The sequence below is a fragment of the Numida meleagris genome, chromosome 32 (assembly GCF_002078875.1).
Source record: "Numida meleagris isolate 19003 breed g44 Domestic line chromosome 32, NumMel1.0, whole genome shotgun sequence".
NCBI classification, from domain to species: Eukaryota; Metazoa; Chordata; class Aves; order Galliformes; family Numididae; genus Numida; species Numida meleagris.
In genome coordinates, this window is record NC_034437.1 from 113259 (window position 1) to 130110 (window position 16852).

Sequence of the window (16852 nt, forward strand, 5' to 3'; positions counted from 1 at the left end):
TGCAAAGGATTTTGATCAGGAATAACCTGATTAAGACAAAACACATCCAGGTACAGAAATCAGACATAACGCTGTGTCCATCTTTTAAACTGGCTTATTTCAAGTGCTTAGAAAGAAAACAAATCAGGAGCTTTCCCCCCACTGTTCTTTGACTTTGGCAATGGTTTTATTGAGGCTGTACAGCTGTTTGCACTGAGGTTTTATTTTTTATTTTTTTATGGGAAGGGAAAGGACCACTGCTCCCTTTCTCATTGGTTCTCTGGTTGCCTAGTATTGAGTTGCCTTGGAATTTCTAAAGTTAAAAAAGAGGACCGTAGCACTGGAGCCTGTAGGCGTATGCGCAGGAGGAATGCAGCAGAAGAGCCTTGCTCTGTTTCTAAGTATATTTAGTTTTCATACAGTTTTATTGCAGGAGACAGCAGGAATTTGAGATCATCAACCTCATATGGCTGCTGCTCACCAGTTCTTGCTGACTCCTGTGTAACATATTTGGAGATCGCATCTCTGTGCACTGTCCACTTCAGAACTTCTGTTGTGCAGAAGCCCCTTTCTCCCTTTGCAGCTGTCACATTGGAGATATTCATGCAGTTCAAACCTTTTCTCCCCATGGCTGAAAGCAAAGGAGGGTCTCTCCAGCCCAGGGGAGATGGCAGAGCCCCTGTACCATTATCTTACTCCTATGACTGCATGTTCCTTATTGTAAAATTACAATTCTCTGTTGTCTTTGCCTCCACATCTATATAATTTATACACAAGTAAAATAAAGTCTCATAAATGCTTCTGTATTAACATTGGCTTGAATTAAGCAGGTGTGGGTAAAAACAATGCATGAATATCTCCGTTGTGCAGCACAGCTCTAAAAGACCCAGCCCTGATCTAATATTCCTATTTTTCCCAGTCCAAGGAAGGCCAACATTAGCAAGCAGCAATTGCTCTAGCCCTACCAGTCACCCCGAAACCATCTCACAACGTCCAAAGTCACCACTCAGCATCTCCTTGGCAAAACAGGGCCAACACGTGCATCCAGCCCTGCTCAGCACAAGGAAACCAGATGTGGACTCTCAAAGCAGAGCGAAGCACATATACAGCTGCCTGGTGGAGGGGTCCTCTGCCTTCCTAAAACACACCACGAGAGGGCAATCGATTCATACACACTCATAAAACCCAAAAGCAAACCTCCAAACCACACCTACCCTCAACGAGGGTGTTGGTCAAGCCGGTCATGACGCTGTTGGTACGATCCTTCCTTCCATAGGAGGCGTTCACCTGATCCATCGAGACCAAGAGAGACCCACCAGGTTTCTTCTTAATCTCAATTTCAGTCGTACCCTGCAACATTCATATGCTAATTAATACGAGCTTTTCATCCTCCCGATGTTTTACATGCTATCAGACTAGGAATATGCAAGGTATAGCCAAGAGAGAGAAAAAAACATATCTTTATTCTTGCTAGTCTTTCCACTTTCCTACAGGCTGTCCAGAGAAGCAGTGGATGCCCCATCCCTGGATGTGCTCAAGCCCAGGCTGGATGGGGCCCTGGGCCACCTGATCTAGTGGGTGGCAACCTTGCCAATGCCAAGGGGTTGGGACTGGATGATCTTTCACGACCCTTCCAACCCAACCATCCTATGATTCTACCATCTCTGAGGTCCATTCCGACTCAACCCATTCTACCACGAAGATGATGATATTACATAAGTGGTCAATCCAAACCTCAAGCCCTTGTTTCTGCTCATACCATTGCTTTGCAGCCTCAGGCAAAGGGAGGATTATATTTTAAAGATCATTTCTAATGAGCAGTGCAAAGTAGTTTCTACTTTACTACGACTTGACGTACAGCAGGCAGGCAATGACTCCTAACAAGCCCATGCTTCATCCTGTCTGGTCAGTGAGAATTCAAACCCAGCCTCATTTGAGGCAACTGATACGGTTTAGCACTAGAGTACTTCATTAGTATTGACTTTCATTTCAAAATCTGCACCTGAAAACAGCAATGAAAGCAGTTCTCGAAGAGTGATGGGTCATGCCAAGCTAAGGGAACTCCTCATACACTGGAAGCTGATTTTCTAACACAGCAGAGCCAGAACCATGCCTCAAACTTCAGAAAGAATTGCCAAGTAGAACTTTCTCCTTCATGCATGCATCATGCGGGTTACGACTCCTACCACACTCATGCTGTGTTAAAAAGATAATTAAATACTGAAGCAATACTGAAGTATTAACATGCTAACTGGGGAAGAAAAATGAAAGTGGTAGCAACCAATGCTTAACATAACTCATTAGGGTCAATTAGGTTGCAAGAATTGAAACAATTTTTAAAAATTGCTTGGAATTTATAGGCATGGTAACCAGACTTTGCTTGGGAATAATTGTTTTAATCTTCTCTAGATTCTCATAAGCCCTCCCTTACTGAGCTACTGCTTTGGAGCTATGTTTCTCTCCTGCACTGCTGATACACTTAGGAAGTTACTCAATCCCAATTCAGTCAACTAATTAAAGAGAAACCAAAAACCAGGAAAATTCAAAAATTAAAATTAAAGAAGTTCCTTGTTATATGAACAGCTTCCCCCTTAAAATAAGCCTTTCGAAACACAACAGCACTGAAACTAGTAGAATTTCACAGGTATTTCCCTAGACATACTTCAAGGCTCTGATCTAAGAAAGATCCACAGTTGGATGTGGGTTCACAGGGCCTGCAGACTGATAGAAACATTCAGGATTTCTGTATTTCTTTACACAACCAAAAAGTCAATGCCCCATCCCTGAAGGCGATCAAGGCCAGGTTGGATGGGGCCCTGGGCAACCTGATCTAGAGCCTGGTTTAGTGGTTGGCAGCCCTGCCCATGGCAGGGGGTTGGAAATGGATGTTCTTTAAGGTCTCTTCCAAGCCAACGCATTCCATGCTTCCATGATCTTTGAGGTCCCTTCCAACCCAACCCATTCCACGGTAAGACAAGTTCCGTGTTGGTACTCCAAGGTACCCCCACTTCCTCTGAAGAAAAGAGGTCTTTTACCGAGGGCTAAATGACTGCCTCTACTTCCCTTTAAGCTCCCAAGTATTTTATCTTACTGTGGAGGGCATTTGCAAGAAGTTTTGGTTTCCCCCCTACCCCCAACGCTGCAAAAAACCTCCTCAAGAAGCACCATGATGGACTGAGGATTATTATATTCCAAGCCCTTTTTTTGGAAGACAGGAGAAAGGATGTGGGGTCGTTAAGTCTGATTAAGGGAAGAAAAGGGAAAGCCGAAGCGTGGGGATTGGAACCCAAACCAGACGCCGGCGTCTGAGGTCAGACCAACCAACGCTCATTGCATCGGGGTGCCCGGACGGCTCGGAGGGCGGCATACGGGGAAGCGGAGGAGGACGACAAGGCCGCCATGCCTACGCTAGCTACACATCGGCCTCCTTACGCTGTCATCGTGAGCTGCCTTATCTATTTTCACCTCAGGCAGAAGGCGCCCGCCGGGCATGCTGGAAGGCGGGCCGCCGATGAGGGACACGACGCCGTTGCAATCCACCGTGCTGTTCCTCTTGATGTTGCGGCGGAGGTTGGGGAAGATCCGCGAGGAGCGGCTGCCCTGGCTGTAGCCGCTGTAGCCGCTGTAGCTACTCCGTCGGTCGCGGCCACGGATGGGGATGAAGAGGGAATCCCTACGGCCTTCGCTCTCCTCCACCGTGCTGTGCTCGTCGTCGGCAAATTCATTCTCCGAGCCCGGGTCGCGGAATCGGCCCTTGTAGCTGAAGATGCTGCTCTTGCTGTTGTGTCGGGAGAGGAAAGGGGAGCCCGGGATGCTGAGGAGAGACTGGGAGGGGGGAATGAAGGACAGTGGGGTGAGTGGCCTGGACACAAAGCACCACGGTGCCCTTCTAGTACTCACAACCAAGATGGAGAGCGACTTTTTACATGGTCTGATAGTGATGGGACAAGGGGGAATGGCTGTAAACTAAAAGAGGGGAGATTGAGGTGAGATGTGAGGAGGAAATTCTTTACTCAGATGGCAGTGAGACCCCAGCACTGCTGCCCAAAGAAGTGTGGGTGCCCCATTCCTGGATCCATGTGGCCATGGATCAGGACCTGGGCAGGTCCTGATGGAGGGGTGGGAGCAGCCCAGGGCCACAAGTGGGGCAGGGGGGGCTTTGAGGACATTTCTAACCCGACTATTCTATGGTTGTATGATCTTTAAGGTCCCTAACAACCCAAACTATGCTATGATTCCATCATTCTAAAATCATGAAGGCCCCTTCCAATACAAACCATGCTGTGATTCTATGATAAGAACTGCAAAAGCAGCTTTGCTCCCTCTCCATATCTGCACCAACCACCACCACTCAGAACACGTTGTTCACTCTTGGCTGAGCTGCACTGGTGAAGGAGTGTGATCTGGTTAGAGCCACTAATCTCAGCAGCAATCCATGCCAGGGCTGCAAACTTGGGCCATGAGTGAGTTCCCGATCCTCTGCACACATCAATGGGGGGCAGATCCCTCTGACGTTCTAATCAGGATCAAACAGAGTATTATCCTGACTATAAATAAGCATAAACATGAAGGAAGGAAATGAATACTACCTGGTTCATGATGGAAAACTTCCTTCCTATCCTGTTATCTGGCAGCCGGAATGCTTTTCTCCTCATGCCGTCCTCTGATTCTGACTTGAACACTTTCTCGTTGTCACCCTTCTCCTCTCCTTCTGACAGCTCCTTGTCCTTCCGCTTCTTCCTCCGGTTACGACGCTCCTTGGCACTCTTGGAACTCAGTTTAGAAATCTCCGATGAGCTCCGAGACATCCTCCCACCCCCATCATCTTCCACAGCATCCTCAGAGACCGTCCCTGCCGAAGTGACCATGGCAGCAGCCTGAAAGAAAGCAGGAAAATAAATCAGAGCTTCACATGAACAACACTCCATTTGTGGCCTCGAGAGTGCCAGAAGGCCAACCATGGCATTGCTGCATTTTTTATTACATGTCACTGCAATAACAGGCATATAAATAATAATTTTTAAAAAAGCAAACGCATAAAGAATTGACAATCAAAACACTCACCTGTGCTTCCTCCTGCTGCTTTTTCAACTGTTCTAACATGGCCTTAAATTCTGCCTCTTTCTGCTCTGCCTCCTCCAACGTGGCCTGGTTCTGCTCTTCATAAGCCATGGCCACCACAGCCAGAATCAGATTGACCAGGTAGAACGAGCCCACGAAGATCACCAAGACAAAGAAGATCATGTAGGTTTTTCCTGCCGCTCGTAAGGTCTAGAAGGAAAGAGAACGGCAGAGGGAAGAGGAAAGGAGATGGGAACGCCATTTCCAGAGTGACACCTGTATGCAATGCAATCCAAAGTTTCTTGGCCTGAACGCTCCTAAGAAAATTACAGTATTTTCTGAATATATTCAAGATATCAACGGTGCTGAATATTTAAGATCTCAGTGCTCCCACTGCAAAGCACAAAGACGCCGCACGTCCAAAGCCATAAACACAGAAGGTGACATCTCTCTTCCAAAGGGATCGTCCAACGCACGCAAACTGAAAAGGAGTTGGGTGCGCAACGCAAAACTCAAGGCCTAAACTCCTTCAAAACAAAATGAAATGAAATTTAAAAAAAAAAAAATTCAGCAAAGTTCCAAGGAAAAACTCAAATAAAGCTTGCCACCTTCTCCCTTGCCTTGACCCCGCATTCTCACGTTGTGTAACACCGAAGCAAAGCATTTACTTACTAATTGATACAAGTTTTCCCAAAAGTCCTGAGTCATAAGGCGAAACAGAGCCAGGAAAGCCCAGCTGAAAGTGTCAAAGCTCGTGTAACCGTAGTTTGGGTTCCGTCCTGCTTTCATGCACGTGTAACCCTCCGGACATTGACTGCGGAGAAGAGGGAAGTGGTTTCAGGGCACTGATGCAGCAAAAGGGATAGAGCAAATTCATCACATGCACGTTGACCATGAGAACCAACTGGAGGCAGTGGAACATGGAAAGTTCCTGTTTCTGAGCCTCCATCCCTTATTTCTCTGATGGGACTCAGAAGGAAATAATGCCACCAGTCATCATCATTAGGTGTCCCATCCCCCCGAGATGACACGAGAAATGCCAGCTCACATCACATCAGTGCAACAGACAGCAACAATGGCTTCATAATGAGATTAAGGAATGTGAAACATTTACATTTCACGTTTCAAATAACACCAGAACCAACAAAGCAAAGCAAAAGGAAACATTCCAAAGGTTTTGTCATCATTAGCGAACATCAGTGGTAATTAGTCATTCCTCTTAATAAAGCTCACCACTCACCCTGCATCGGAGCTGTTACCACAGAGCAAAGGATCAGGGGCACCAGGAATTATGTAAAAATTTGCTGAAGGAGATGAAAAAGAGAAGATTACATGCCCACACATATGGAAGTAGAGGATTTAACATACTACAGCACGACAAAAACCTCAACTGGAGTGTTGTCTACATCCTCTACTGGTAAATTTACCAATCTCCCTCTTGTTAGCAGAGACACATGGATGCTGCAAAGCACAGAGCTGAGCAGAACTAAAGGAAGGAGCTGACCCTCAGCCCAGGAGCTCAGACTGGCAGGACTATTTCCCTTCCACCACCTTTGAAAGCCATTTTTAATCAGAAAGAAAGAAGAAAAATAAAAGAAAATAAAATTGCACTTTGGACAAAATATTTAGCTAAAAGAGCACAGCTGAGATTTTTCTTTTGAAAGATGGACCCAACTAGAAGCACTTTAACAAAGGCAAGTTTCCAGAAATGGAGAAACATCCACAAAAGAGGTTTTTATTGCATGAAGTTGGGCAGACCACATTGTAGCCAGGTCAGAAATTGTGGGCAGCAGCATTAAGTGAAACAAGAAGGTTTCAGGGAGCAGGACTGCAGAAATACCTACACATATTGTTGGTGTATTCCTCCCAGTCAAAGCCCCTGGAGCCGTTATCCAGTAACGTCTCGTTCACATTAATTGGCCATATCACACACTTGTTCCTCAAATTGCCCATAAACAGCTGCAGCCCAATCAGAGCAAAGACACTGAGACAAAACACTGTCAGGATCATCACATCCGACAGCTTCTTCACTGACTGGATCAGGGCACCCACAATGGTCTTCAGGCCTGCAGAGAGGAGAACAAGACTGGAAATCACTCCTGTAGAGCACAAAGGCATCAAAAACCCAAATACATATGGTACCTCGTCACAGCTACGGGGTGGCAAAATAACGCTGCCATAAAGAGGTTGGGTTTTGGGAAACCAACACTGCTCCAGAGCATCCTTGCATTCAGGATTTTCAATACATGCGAGGGATGACCCATCCCCATGCCAACTGTGGGATCACCCATTGACGGGGTGAACCAGCAATATGAGATCAAGAAATACGGAGGTCAGCCCTGAGAATACCCGAGGTTTGCAGGACGGGATGCAGATCGTGCTCTGGGGTCATTGCATTGGAGGCTGGGTTTGTCTGAACACAGAAACCAAAGGGGTTTTGTTACAGCTGGGGCAGGACTGCACTTGGTGCTGGCTCTCATTCCAAAGCTCTCGGGGTCATTAACAAGTAAGGCTCAACGACAAAAGCCAAAAGGACAAAATCCCACTCGTTTTCCAAACCATCTGGTCTGGAAAAGGAACCATCCATGACTCTCTGGTTGTGTTACTGGGGTAAAACGCAGCATAAAACCATCCAGATTTAAACAAGGACTTGGGATGCAGGAGCACTGCCCATTAATTAGCATTTCTGACATCAAGCAGGGTCAACTGGAGTTTGTAAATGAATGGAGAAGCAGGATGGAGAGAGGGAGGAGGAAAATGATGAACTTTTCCCGGATTTTTATGCAAAGCTTGAGGAACAATTCCTCTTTTCCCCATTTCATGGCAATATCTAAGTCAACCATCCACTTCACAAAGTTCAGAAGTTGTATATATCAAACTGCCTCTGTGCACAAAGTCATTAAGTGCTTCAGGAATGCTCCTGTTTAGGGCAGTAATAAAATACACAAAAAGGGAACAACCCAAGTCAAAGTCAGCTGCAAATGCTGAAATTCAGAACAGAGAGATCTGAGAGGAGACACTGCCACAGGTCAGGCGCTGCCCATTGCTAAAAAAACATATTGAAGTCTTTTTTCTTGTCCCACACCAATAGAATATATTCAGAAGTAATTTAATTAATCCCGTAAGTTAATTCACAATATGAAAAGGCACTTAGTGAGAAGTTGTGTGTTCTGCCTTTTACTCAAATTTTGCCCATTTTTACATTCCCAAAGCATACACCCTATCCATGCCCCAATACCTCTGCCCTACCCCCATCTCCCAGTGCTTCCATGCTTGTATCAATGATGTTAGCACTAAAGGAGATGTTATCCTTTAAAGATTCAATCAGCTGAAGTATTTTCAAGTTCAAGCAAATATTTCAGTCTTATTTCAAGATTTAGTTTTGGTCAAGCAGCCAAAACATCCTGGTAATTGACAGGCTGCATAAGGACCCAGCTCAAAAACAAGAGTAGAGTGTAGAGTGAAATAGGAAAAAAAATTGGAAAAAAAAAGCAGACTCATGAAAACAGGGCTAGGGTTTGGGTTAGGGTCTCTGTCTGAGGCCACACGAGCATCCTGCAATAAACCTTGGACAAGAAACCTCTCTATACCAACAGAGGTTTGGATCCATGTCAGGAACAGAAAGATTCTAAAATAAGTAAAAAGGGACTTTTTATGGAGGAATAATTTTTAACCATGTCTCTTGTTTCCTTCAAAACTTTTAAGTCAATGCCAAAGCCCAACTCAAACACCAAGCAGGCTGTTTGCTGTTAGTTCTGGCAGACAGATGCCCATTACAACATTGTTTGCATGCTCATCTCGCGCCATTGCTCCGCTCTGCACATGCAGCCATTACCCCAACAGTTGTGCTTCTGGTTTGCACGATGCTCTCTCACAGGCACAAAAGGAGAATGCGGCTTTGAGCCTCATTTTGGGTGTGATTTCATGTGGGATGTGCCAGGCTGACCGCTGATGGCACTGGGAAAATAAATTACCAATAACCAAAGTGCCAATAATAAACCGCCATGGGCTGATGTGGTCTAAGGAGCCGTAACATGAATGCAGTATTTTGATATTTCTGTATTTCCATACAGAGCTTCCACCATGATCAGCTTTTATCCAGTGGCAAGTAATGTCCTGGTGGTGTTTCCCACTTTTACCCTGTCCAAAAAACACCACGAGGATGACTCCAATTATTGATAGACAATTAGGACTTCTCAGGACAATGAGAGTACTTCCTCATTAGGCACAACGTTAAAATTCCTTTTCCTTTACAGAGTGAAGCAGAAAGGGAACCCCTTTATGTTGAACATATTCACTCCTGCTCTTGGACTTGATAAGCCTAACTTCACATTAAGTAACCCAAAAGGTTAATTACACAAACGCTCCACATTCCTCATACATTGCCAGTCATAAAACCAAAATGGGAGCAAGTTTTGTGCTTTAGGTCCATGCTGCAGAACCACAACTGGGGCAATCCTATCCCAGGGCCTAACCCACACAACCAACCCAAGTTTGGCCATTTGTGAGTCCTGGCCATGGATGAATCCAGTGCACCCAGTGCTCAGCCAGGAGTCCCTCAGCTGGGTGCAGGAAAAGTGCAGCTGCACTGAACTGAGAGCTCAGATCCCTTCACCCTTTGCTGCCATTTGAAATAATGGGAAAATTCCACTGGTTTTGAGCAGTGTGGAGGGAACTATACGAAATTGCTCCACTCCTTTCCATAGAAAGACAAGGCATGCTGCTGCACATTTAGCAACCAGCTCATTAAAGCTGCATCGCCTTCATTTTCCTACGGTTACAAAAGCAAAACACACGAAATTTATTCCAAAAATGATGCTTCTCTTCAAGCAATGCAGTCAATACCTGTGGCAGACGACAGAACCACAGCTGCACTCCGGGTCTGCCCAGTGCACTGCTAACAGCAATTACCAAAATACCTTTTGCTCTCTGTGAGTGCACTGCCAGACATTAAGGGAGGGAAGAACATTATTCTCGCATTCTCTCATTCAGTGCAAGGAAAGCAGGTGCCACTTGAGACCATCATGCACAACAGCCACGTACATCTGATGGGTTTAGCAGTCTGGAATGGGGACAAAGTGATGGGCCCCTACAATGCCATAGTTCATTTTCTGGTAAAATGATTATGAGAGCGTACCCTGAGTAAGGAAAACACCCATTGCCAGTTAATGCATCGGGAGAATAACGTGAAGAAATAGGATAGCAAAACTTATCAAGTGGTTCCTGGGGTGACACAGGGCAAGCACCCAAAAGCTGGAAATTCACAGCTGCTTCAAGGAATTGAGTCTTAAATTTGACCTTAAAATGAGGGACACTCCTGAGGAACCACCTGCGCAAGGTTCTGCATGTGTCCCATGCACTTTCTGTATGGGGATGGGAGAATTTCCCAGTTCTGATCATACTCTCAGCCCCTGATGCTCCATGGCCTCCTGCAGTGAAGGGCAGTGCTCACTCTTTGGCACTCAGACTACATCAGGAGCATCCCTGTAAGGGACAGCCCTGCTCTGGGGATGCCATGTGAAATGGGCAATGCTGGGAATTAGGACCTGGGGCTTCATGAAAGCTCAGACAGCAGTTTGGGCCACAGGGCAGCCCAGAGTAAGAGAGAGCAGCAGCTCATTCCAGACTCATCCTTGACTCATATTGGACTGCACTTTCAGCCTGGCTTTCATTTCAGAGATTGGAGAGCCACACGTGTACGCAGGGACGGAGACGTACGGAACAGCAGGCTGCTCATCCAATGGCCCAGGAGCCTCAATTTCCAACCATCCCATCCACACAGACTGCAAAGCCCATCAAAGATATCCCCGTGCCACTTCTGAGAAATAAGCAATGCAGGATGAGGGGGGAGATATCGAAGAGATACAGCAAGACCGGCCTTTAATGCTTAATGGTTCTCACCTGGAATTACAGAGATAGTTTTCAAAGCTCGGAGAACTCTGAAAGTTCTCAATGCTGAGACATTCCCCAGGTCCACAAACTCTGTGACATATCTGCAATGAGGGAGGTCACACACAAAAAACACAATGACAATACACACGCCAAAAAAAAAAAAAAACCAAACCAAAAAAACAACCACTACAGACAGAGCAATACATCACTCACAGGGGCCCTGTACCCAACAGCTAACACCAACCGCAGGACGCCTTACCTGGAATTACAGAAATAGTTTTCAAAGCTCTCAGAACCCTGAAAGTGCGCAGAGCTGAAACATTGCCTAGGTTTACAAACTCTGTTATATACCTGCAGAATTAAACCAGAGTTAATGGCACTGTTGGGGTCACCCTGCAACACAGCTGGCTGTTTGTAGGAAACAGCTCGTCATTTAAAACCCTTCAGAATCATTAAATTCAGGGTAAGGCTCTTCACACTGGGCCAGCTGCATGGCTGGACATTGCATTCTTGACTACAGAGGGCATGAAAATGGGAGGCCAACCCTACAGAAGAAGGGAATGTAGAATTCTTGGGCCAGGTGCATGGCTGGACATTGCATTCTTGACTATATGGGCCATGAAAACGTGAGGCTAGCCCTACAGAAGAAGGGAAATGCAGCACCATGGCCAAATATGCCAGGAGTCTTGGTGACATTGCCTCTGTTCAGTGGGTTCAGGGACATTTGCTTTGCTTTCCTTTGTGTCCTAACAAAGCATCACCACCTTCCACTTTGCTTGCTCCATTCTAATCTGTTTGGCTTTACCTGCGAGCCACAGGAAGGTGGGATTATCCCCATTTTACGGAGAGATAAACCCGAGGAACACAGAGGGTAAGAGGCTTAGTGCAGGGCTACAGAGTCAGACTGCATCCCAACTCGGTACATCTCCTCTCTGCTGTGCTGTCTGGTGGGGAGGAGGGCACCAAAAAGCATGAAAATGTGCAGTATTCAAGATTCCTTCCATCGCAGGACGATTTTATTTAAATAATCTTATCTTATTTGCTTTGGTTTCCAGGACTAGACTCTCCTACAGCAAGGCAACCCCACTAGAAATAAAGGGTTATTCCATAGTTAGGTCAGCTCCAGTTTTGGCAGATTGATTTAATGTCAATGCATTGGGCCTTTTAAAGCCAGCACGCTGTTACTTGTTAATTTATTAAGAAATAAAGCAAGTAACCAATTAATAGTGAATTCCATCTACGTGTGCAGCACTGGGAGTATGGCCCACAAAGGTTTACTCTGTGCACAGCAGATCCCTGTCCATCCTAAAGTAAAAATAAAATGGCAGTGAGTTACGGGTTCTCCAAGTTTTGCGTGCAATGTCCAACTCTTCGCAACTCAACTCAACTCACAAAGAGCAGACACTCAGGAAAAGCTGTGGCCCAGAACTCAGAACGCAGCCCAGCCAGGGCCAGGTAGTTCATACAATTGAACTATTTCAATTCTGATTAAGTTCAAATGCTCCCATCCCTCAAGAACTGGGCTCCTGAGCCTTCTGCATGGTCCTCCAGTCTTCGTTGGCCATCACTGACTATGGGAGCCTCAACATGCACATGTGTAATATTTTAAAATGTAGAAGAGGGAAAACATGTATAACTTCCACCAGCAACTGCCAGCTCACAGCCCCAGGTCCAGCTGTGAGTTCGGGCATCCACGTGAACTCCTCATTGTGAGCCCAACGGAGGCTGATCCAGCACAAGAGAAGAGGAGGAGGAAGGGAAAAAAAGGCATCTCCTTTCCTGACACCGCGTCTTCATCAGAAATTGCTCAACCTGCAACAATTCCAGCATGCAAGCCCAAAGGGGAAGGGGTGGTAGAGACCGGAATTTAAAGATGTTTGTCTCTTTATCCTACGCTCAACAGAACACACTGCTGCTCTGGCATGTGAGCCCATCTAGATGCTAGATACCATTATAAAATAAAACGTATTAACAAAGGCAATTTTTAGAAAATTGCTTTTTTTTTTATTATTATTACTTTTTACAGCAGCATTGTCACTACATGCATGGAGTTGCATTTGAGATCCGTGCCTCTGTGTCAGGCTTTCTATTGAAAAAATAATAATAATAGTCTAAGGATTCGCTTAAGCTTCCCTTGATTTATTGTTTCCCTTACACACCCACCCTCCTCCTGAGGTCTCCTTCCCTCCCGCGTGCCACAAATACCTGAAATAATCTGAAAATGCCACTTACGCCATCATGATCACACTGAAATCTAGCCAGTTCCATGGGTCTCGTAGGAAAGTAAAGCCATCTATACAGAAACCTCTTGCAATAATTTTCACAAGTGATTCAAATGTATAAATACCAGTGAATGTATACCTGTTAAAAGGAATAAAGAGAGCTGTGCTGAGAAGTCTGCAGAAACGCAATGCTAGGCATGATAACAGGTGAATTACAAACACTTCTGTCTATACAAAGTGGATAGAAAGGCAACTTGCATTCAGGCTAACTGAAATATGAGCAAGAACAGGCTTCAGAAGAGAAGAAAAGCAACATTCTGTATAAAAATAGAAGAAATATTACTTACTCCACATTCTTCGACCATTCGGGTGGGTTACTAAAAGTCATGAATACACAGTTGGTCAAAATAGTGCACATAATGATCATGCTAAATACTGTGGAACAAAGTCAAGGATCAAAGGCACACTGGGGTGGCTCTTCACATCAGCTCACAGCTCCCAAAGACCAAAGGCTCTGCACAACAATACAGCTCAACAACAATTTCCATTCTATTCTCTGTGTGCTACATGTACAAGCCAAGACGCTTCCTGCAGTTGTGGAAGATAAGAATGGGGGGATACATAGCAATGCCATATATGTCACTTTGTTTTCTATTTTCCAGCATGCCTTAGCAATGCAAAGATCACATGCCTTAATAAAAATGTCCTCCCAAATAATTCTACGTGTTCAGTATCATCGAAAACCATGGCCTGCTGACACATTCCCCCAGATGAGAGGAAAGCTCTTGAGTAGCACAGAACCCAAAATGCCATTCCCAGCCTCAGCTCCTTAGCAGAGATTGAAGCAATGGGAGATGGAAAACCCCCTTCTTCTTGAGATGCATGAGTTTGGTAAGGAGAAACCCCCAAAGCAACTAATGAAGGTGCTTCCACAGATATGTTTTAGAGTCACCTTCTGAAAATAAACCACCAAACATGGCAAAGCAGCTCATCCAATGCTGCTCTGTGCCTTCCCTCCTAACAGCACATGCAGGCGATGTTTCAGAGCGGTCGCAGCCCAGCAGCAGAACATTTTGGAAGAGCTTTCCTGTTAGATGGAGGTTTAAGAGTTGCCAAAGGAGCAGGAAATTAGTCGGTGTCTAATTGCATGTAAAGCATCTTTGGCTCTCTCTCCAAATATTAATTCTATTTAACCATTCCAGAAGCTAGTTAAAGCTCAACTGCTCTTCATGCGGAGCACAATCTTAAAGCTGTCTGTTCCAGTGCTCAGGATCATGGAATCACTAAGGTTGGAAAAGAGCTCTTAAGATCAAGTCCAACCCCAACCCACCCCCAGCATGCCCACTCATAGAGTCATCAATGTTGGAAAAGAACTCAAGGATCATCCAGTCCAACGGTCAACGCATCGCCACCATGCCCAACTTAGTAATAACCACGTGTTGATGGTGGAATGGACACAGAAAGGCACAAATTAGCTAGGAATATATAAATTAAACATTTACTTGATTGGATTTGACTAAAGGGCCATGCTTCTTCATTCAAAACAAACCCAACTCCGCTAGAACTGGAATTAATAAATAACGATTTAACTGAGCAATAAGAAAATAGGCAAGAGATCTTTCAACCAAAAAAGACAAAAATACCACGGTAGTAAAAAGGATATGAATGTATCAAAATTTTAATAGCTATTCTTCTAAACAGATTAAAAGGACTTAAAATGTACAAGGCAGGTGTGGCACTAAATCGGAAGAGTGTTTTCCCTCTGTTTAGTACTACAAAGGTCTGTAGAGAAAGAAAGAAAGGAAGGAAGAAAGAAAGAAAAAGAAAGAGAGAGAGAGAGAGAGTTAATGCATGAAAATCAAAGCATGAACAGCACAAAGAAAAGACCAACAAGTTTTATGGTAAAGAAAATCCTGCGTTTTCTGCATTTTTAAATGATAACCTCCTTTAAGAAGTTCCCATTAGGATGAAATATACCTACCAGCACATCATGAATAATTCTACTCCAAGCCATCCATTTTACTAGATGCTACAGACAGCAGAAGCAACAACTCCCATCCAGGAGCACAGATCTTCATCCCACAGGGCAGAAGCATTATCCCTATCCGATAGATAAGAACCAAGGTCCAAGGCACCCAAGGATCACAAATTTCTTTCCAGAAGCAGCAGCTGAACCCAGCCCTCAAGCCACAGCCCTGTGCATGAGTCCATCCTCATGGGGCAGCACTTGGGGCTGTGCTTCCTTCCCACACCTTGCTAACCACTAACAAACCTTACCTGCCAGGAGAGCACAAGTCCCAGTCATCATCATGTGCTCTTACTGCTGTTAATTAGTGAACATTAGAGAAAATTAGTGAATTTGGGCTCCCAATGCCCTGCAGAGGGGAACCCATAGGGGCTCTCTGCCCACACAGCCATTGTGCTCCCCAAGGAGCATCGCTCTTCGGAGATTTGTCATCTCCCTCCTCATCAGGGAAACAACATTTTAGCTCATTTGGGTAAATTAGGCCATTGAGCGGTGAATTATTTGAGAAGGAAATCAAAATCAGATTGTGGTTCAGTGCTAAGTGAGAAGTATTAGTTAGCACAACCGTTAATGCATCTCCCAACAAAGAGCACTTTAAAGACAACCTTAGGGAGCTCTTAAACAGCAGCATGAAGAATTAATGAACAGATTACCTTAACACGTATGAATATTCTAAAAGGCCAGAAGCTTTTCAAAGCTGCTGATTACAGGGTGCTCAAGGGCCTCACAGTTTTAAGATCCAGCTCTCCGTCTTTTCCCAACACACCAAACTCATCATGGTTCACCCAATACTCAACTTTAAATCTCCTCTCATCCCCAGATTCAGAGGGGAATGCCCACCACATGCTCACAGGCTCCACTTGTGTCCCTAGCACAACAGTAGCTCCCAACACTGCTAGCTTTTAAAGGAATGAAATCTCCAGCGTGACTGTGCCAAAAATTCTACAGATAAAGACAGAAAATCTTGGAAAATCACCACGCAGTGGTTGTGTGAGATGGGCAAGCGCCGTTCTGCCTCTGTTCTACGTGGGGGAATCAGTGTGCAGCAGCACTCCAATTTGCAAGCCCAAAGCAAATCCACCTCACCTGGAGACCAACGCGTGCTGCACCGCGGATGTGAGCCAAGCCAAGACTCAGTGCTGAGCTAGAAGAGCAAGCCAGGCTCAACGGGAAGCAGACGCAAGCGGCTCCGTACTGAGGGTCACACGCGTTTGCAAAAGCCATTTCACGAGGGATGAGCCAGAAATTTGGCACACCCTGTTGGTAACACAACCTGTCCAGGGATCAGCGATTGCCCACCACACATGAACTCTACATTCTGCTTGCCAACTTGGTCCACCTCCTGTTGCATGACCTTCCACAAGGCCGTGTTTTCTATGCTCTGGCCAAATTTCTCTCTTTACACCGTGATGCTTTCTATAAAGCTCATCACAACTGGGCCTTTCAGTAGCCTAGTGCATTCCAGTCTGCTCATCGATTCCAGTGGTTCCAAGATCTCCCAGGTGTATCTTATAAAATCCCGGGTAAATCTCCACTTGGCCTTCTAAATAGAAAGAAGGGCACAAAAGCCAAAAAGCATTCGGCAATTTAAAATCTTGCCTTCATTCTTCTGTATGCTGCTGACATATTAAAAGTCAATTTCAAAATGGCCGCATGCTCTTAAAATGTTCGC

General features: G+C 45.3%; 1 protein-coding gene across 1 annotated transcript in view; it reads right to left on the reverse strand.

The window, feature by feature from the left end:
• The window catches only part of SCN8A (sodium voltage-gated channel alpha subunit 8), a 54064-nt gene that overhangs the window by 21041 nt on the left and 16171 nt on the right, over positions 1-16852 (reverse strand). The window contains exons 3-13 of the mRNA XM_021379110.1: positions 14818-14936; positions 13502-13591; positions 13165-13293; positions 10942-11033; positions 6885-7106; positions 6281-6344; positions 5713-5854; positions 5044-5250; positions 4569-4856; positions 3445-3804; positions 1194-1329 (exon numbers count right to left, since the gene is read on the reverse strand). Coding sequence (XP_021234785.1) covers positions 1194-1329; positions 3445-3804; positions 4569-4856; positions 5044-5250; positions 5713-5854; positions 6281-6344; positions 6885-7106; positions 10942-11033; positions 13165-13293; positions 13502-13591; positions 14818-14936 — 1849 coding nt within the window. The remainder of the gene's footprint in view (positions 1-1193; positions 1330-3444; positions 3805-4568; positions 4857-5043; positions 5251-5712; positions 5855-6280; positions 6345-6884; positions 7107-10941; positions 11034-13164; positions 13294-13501; positions 13592-14817; positions 14937-16852) is intronic.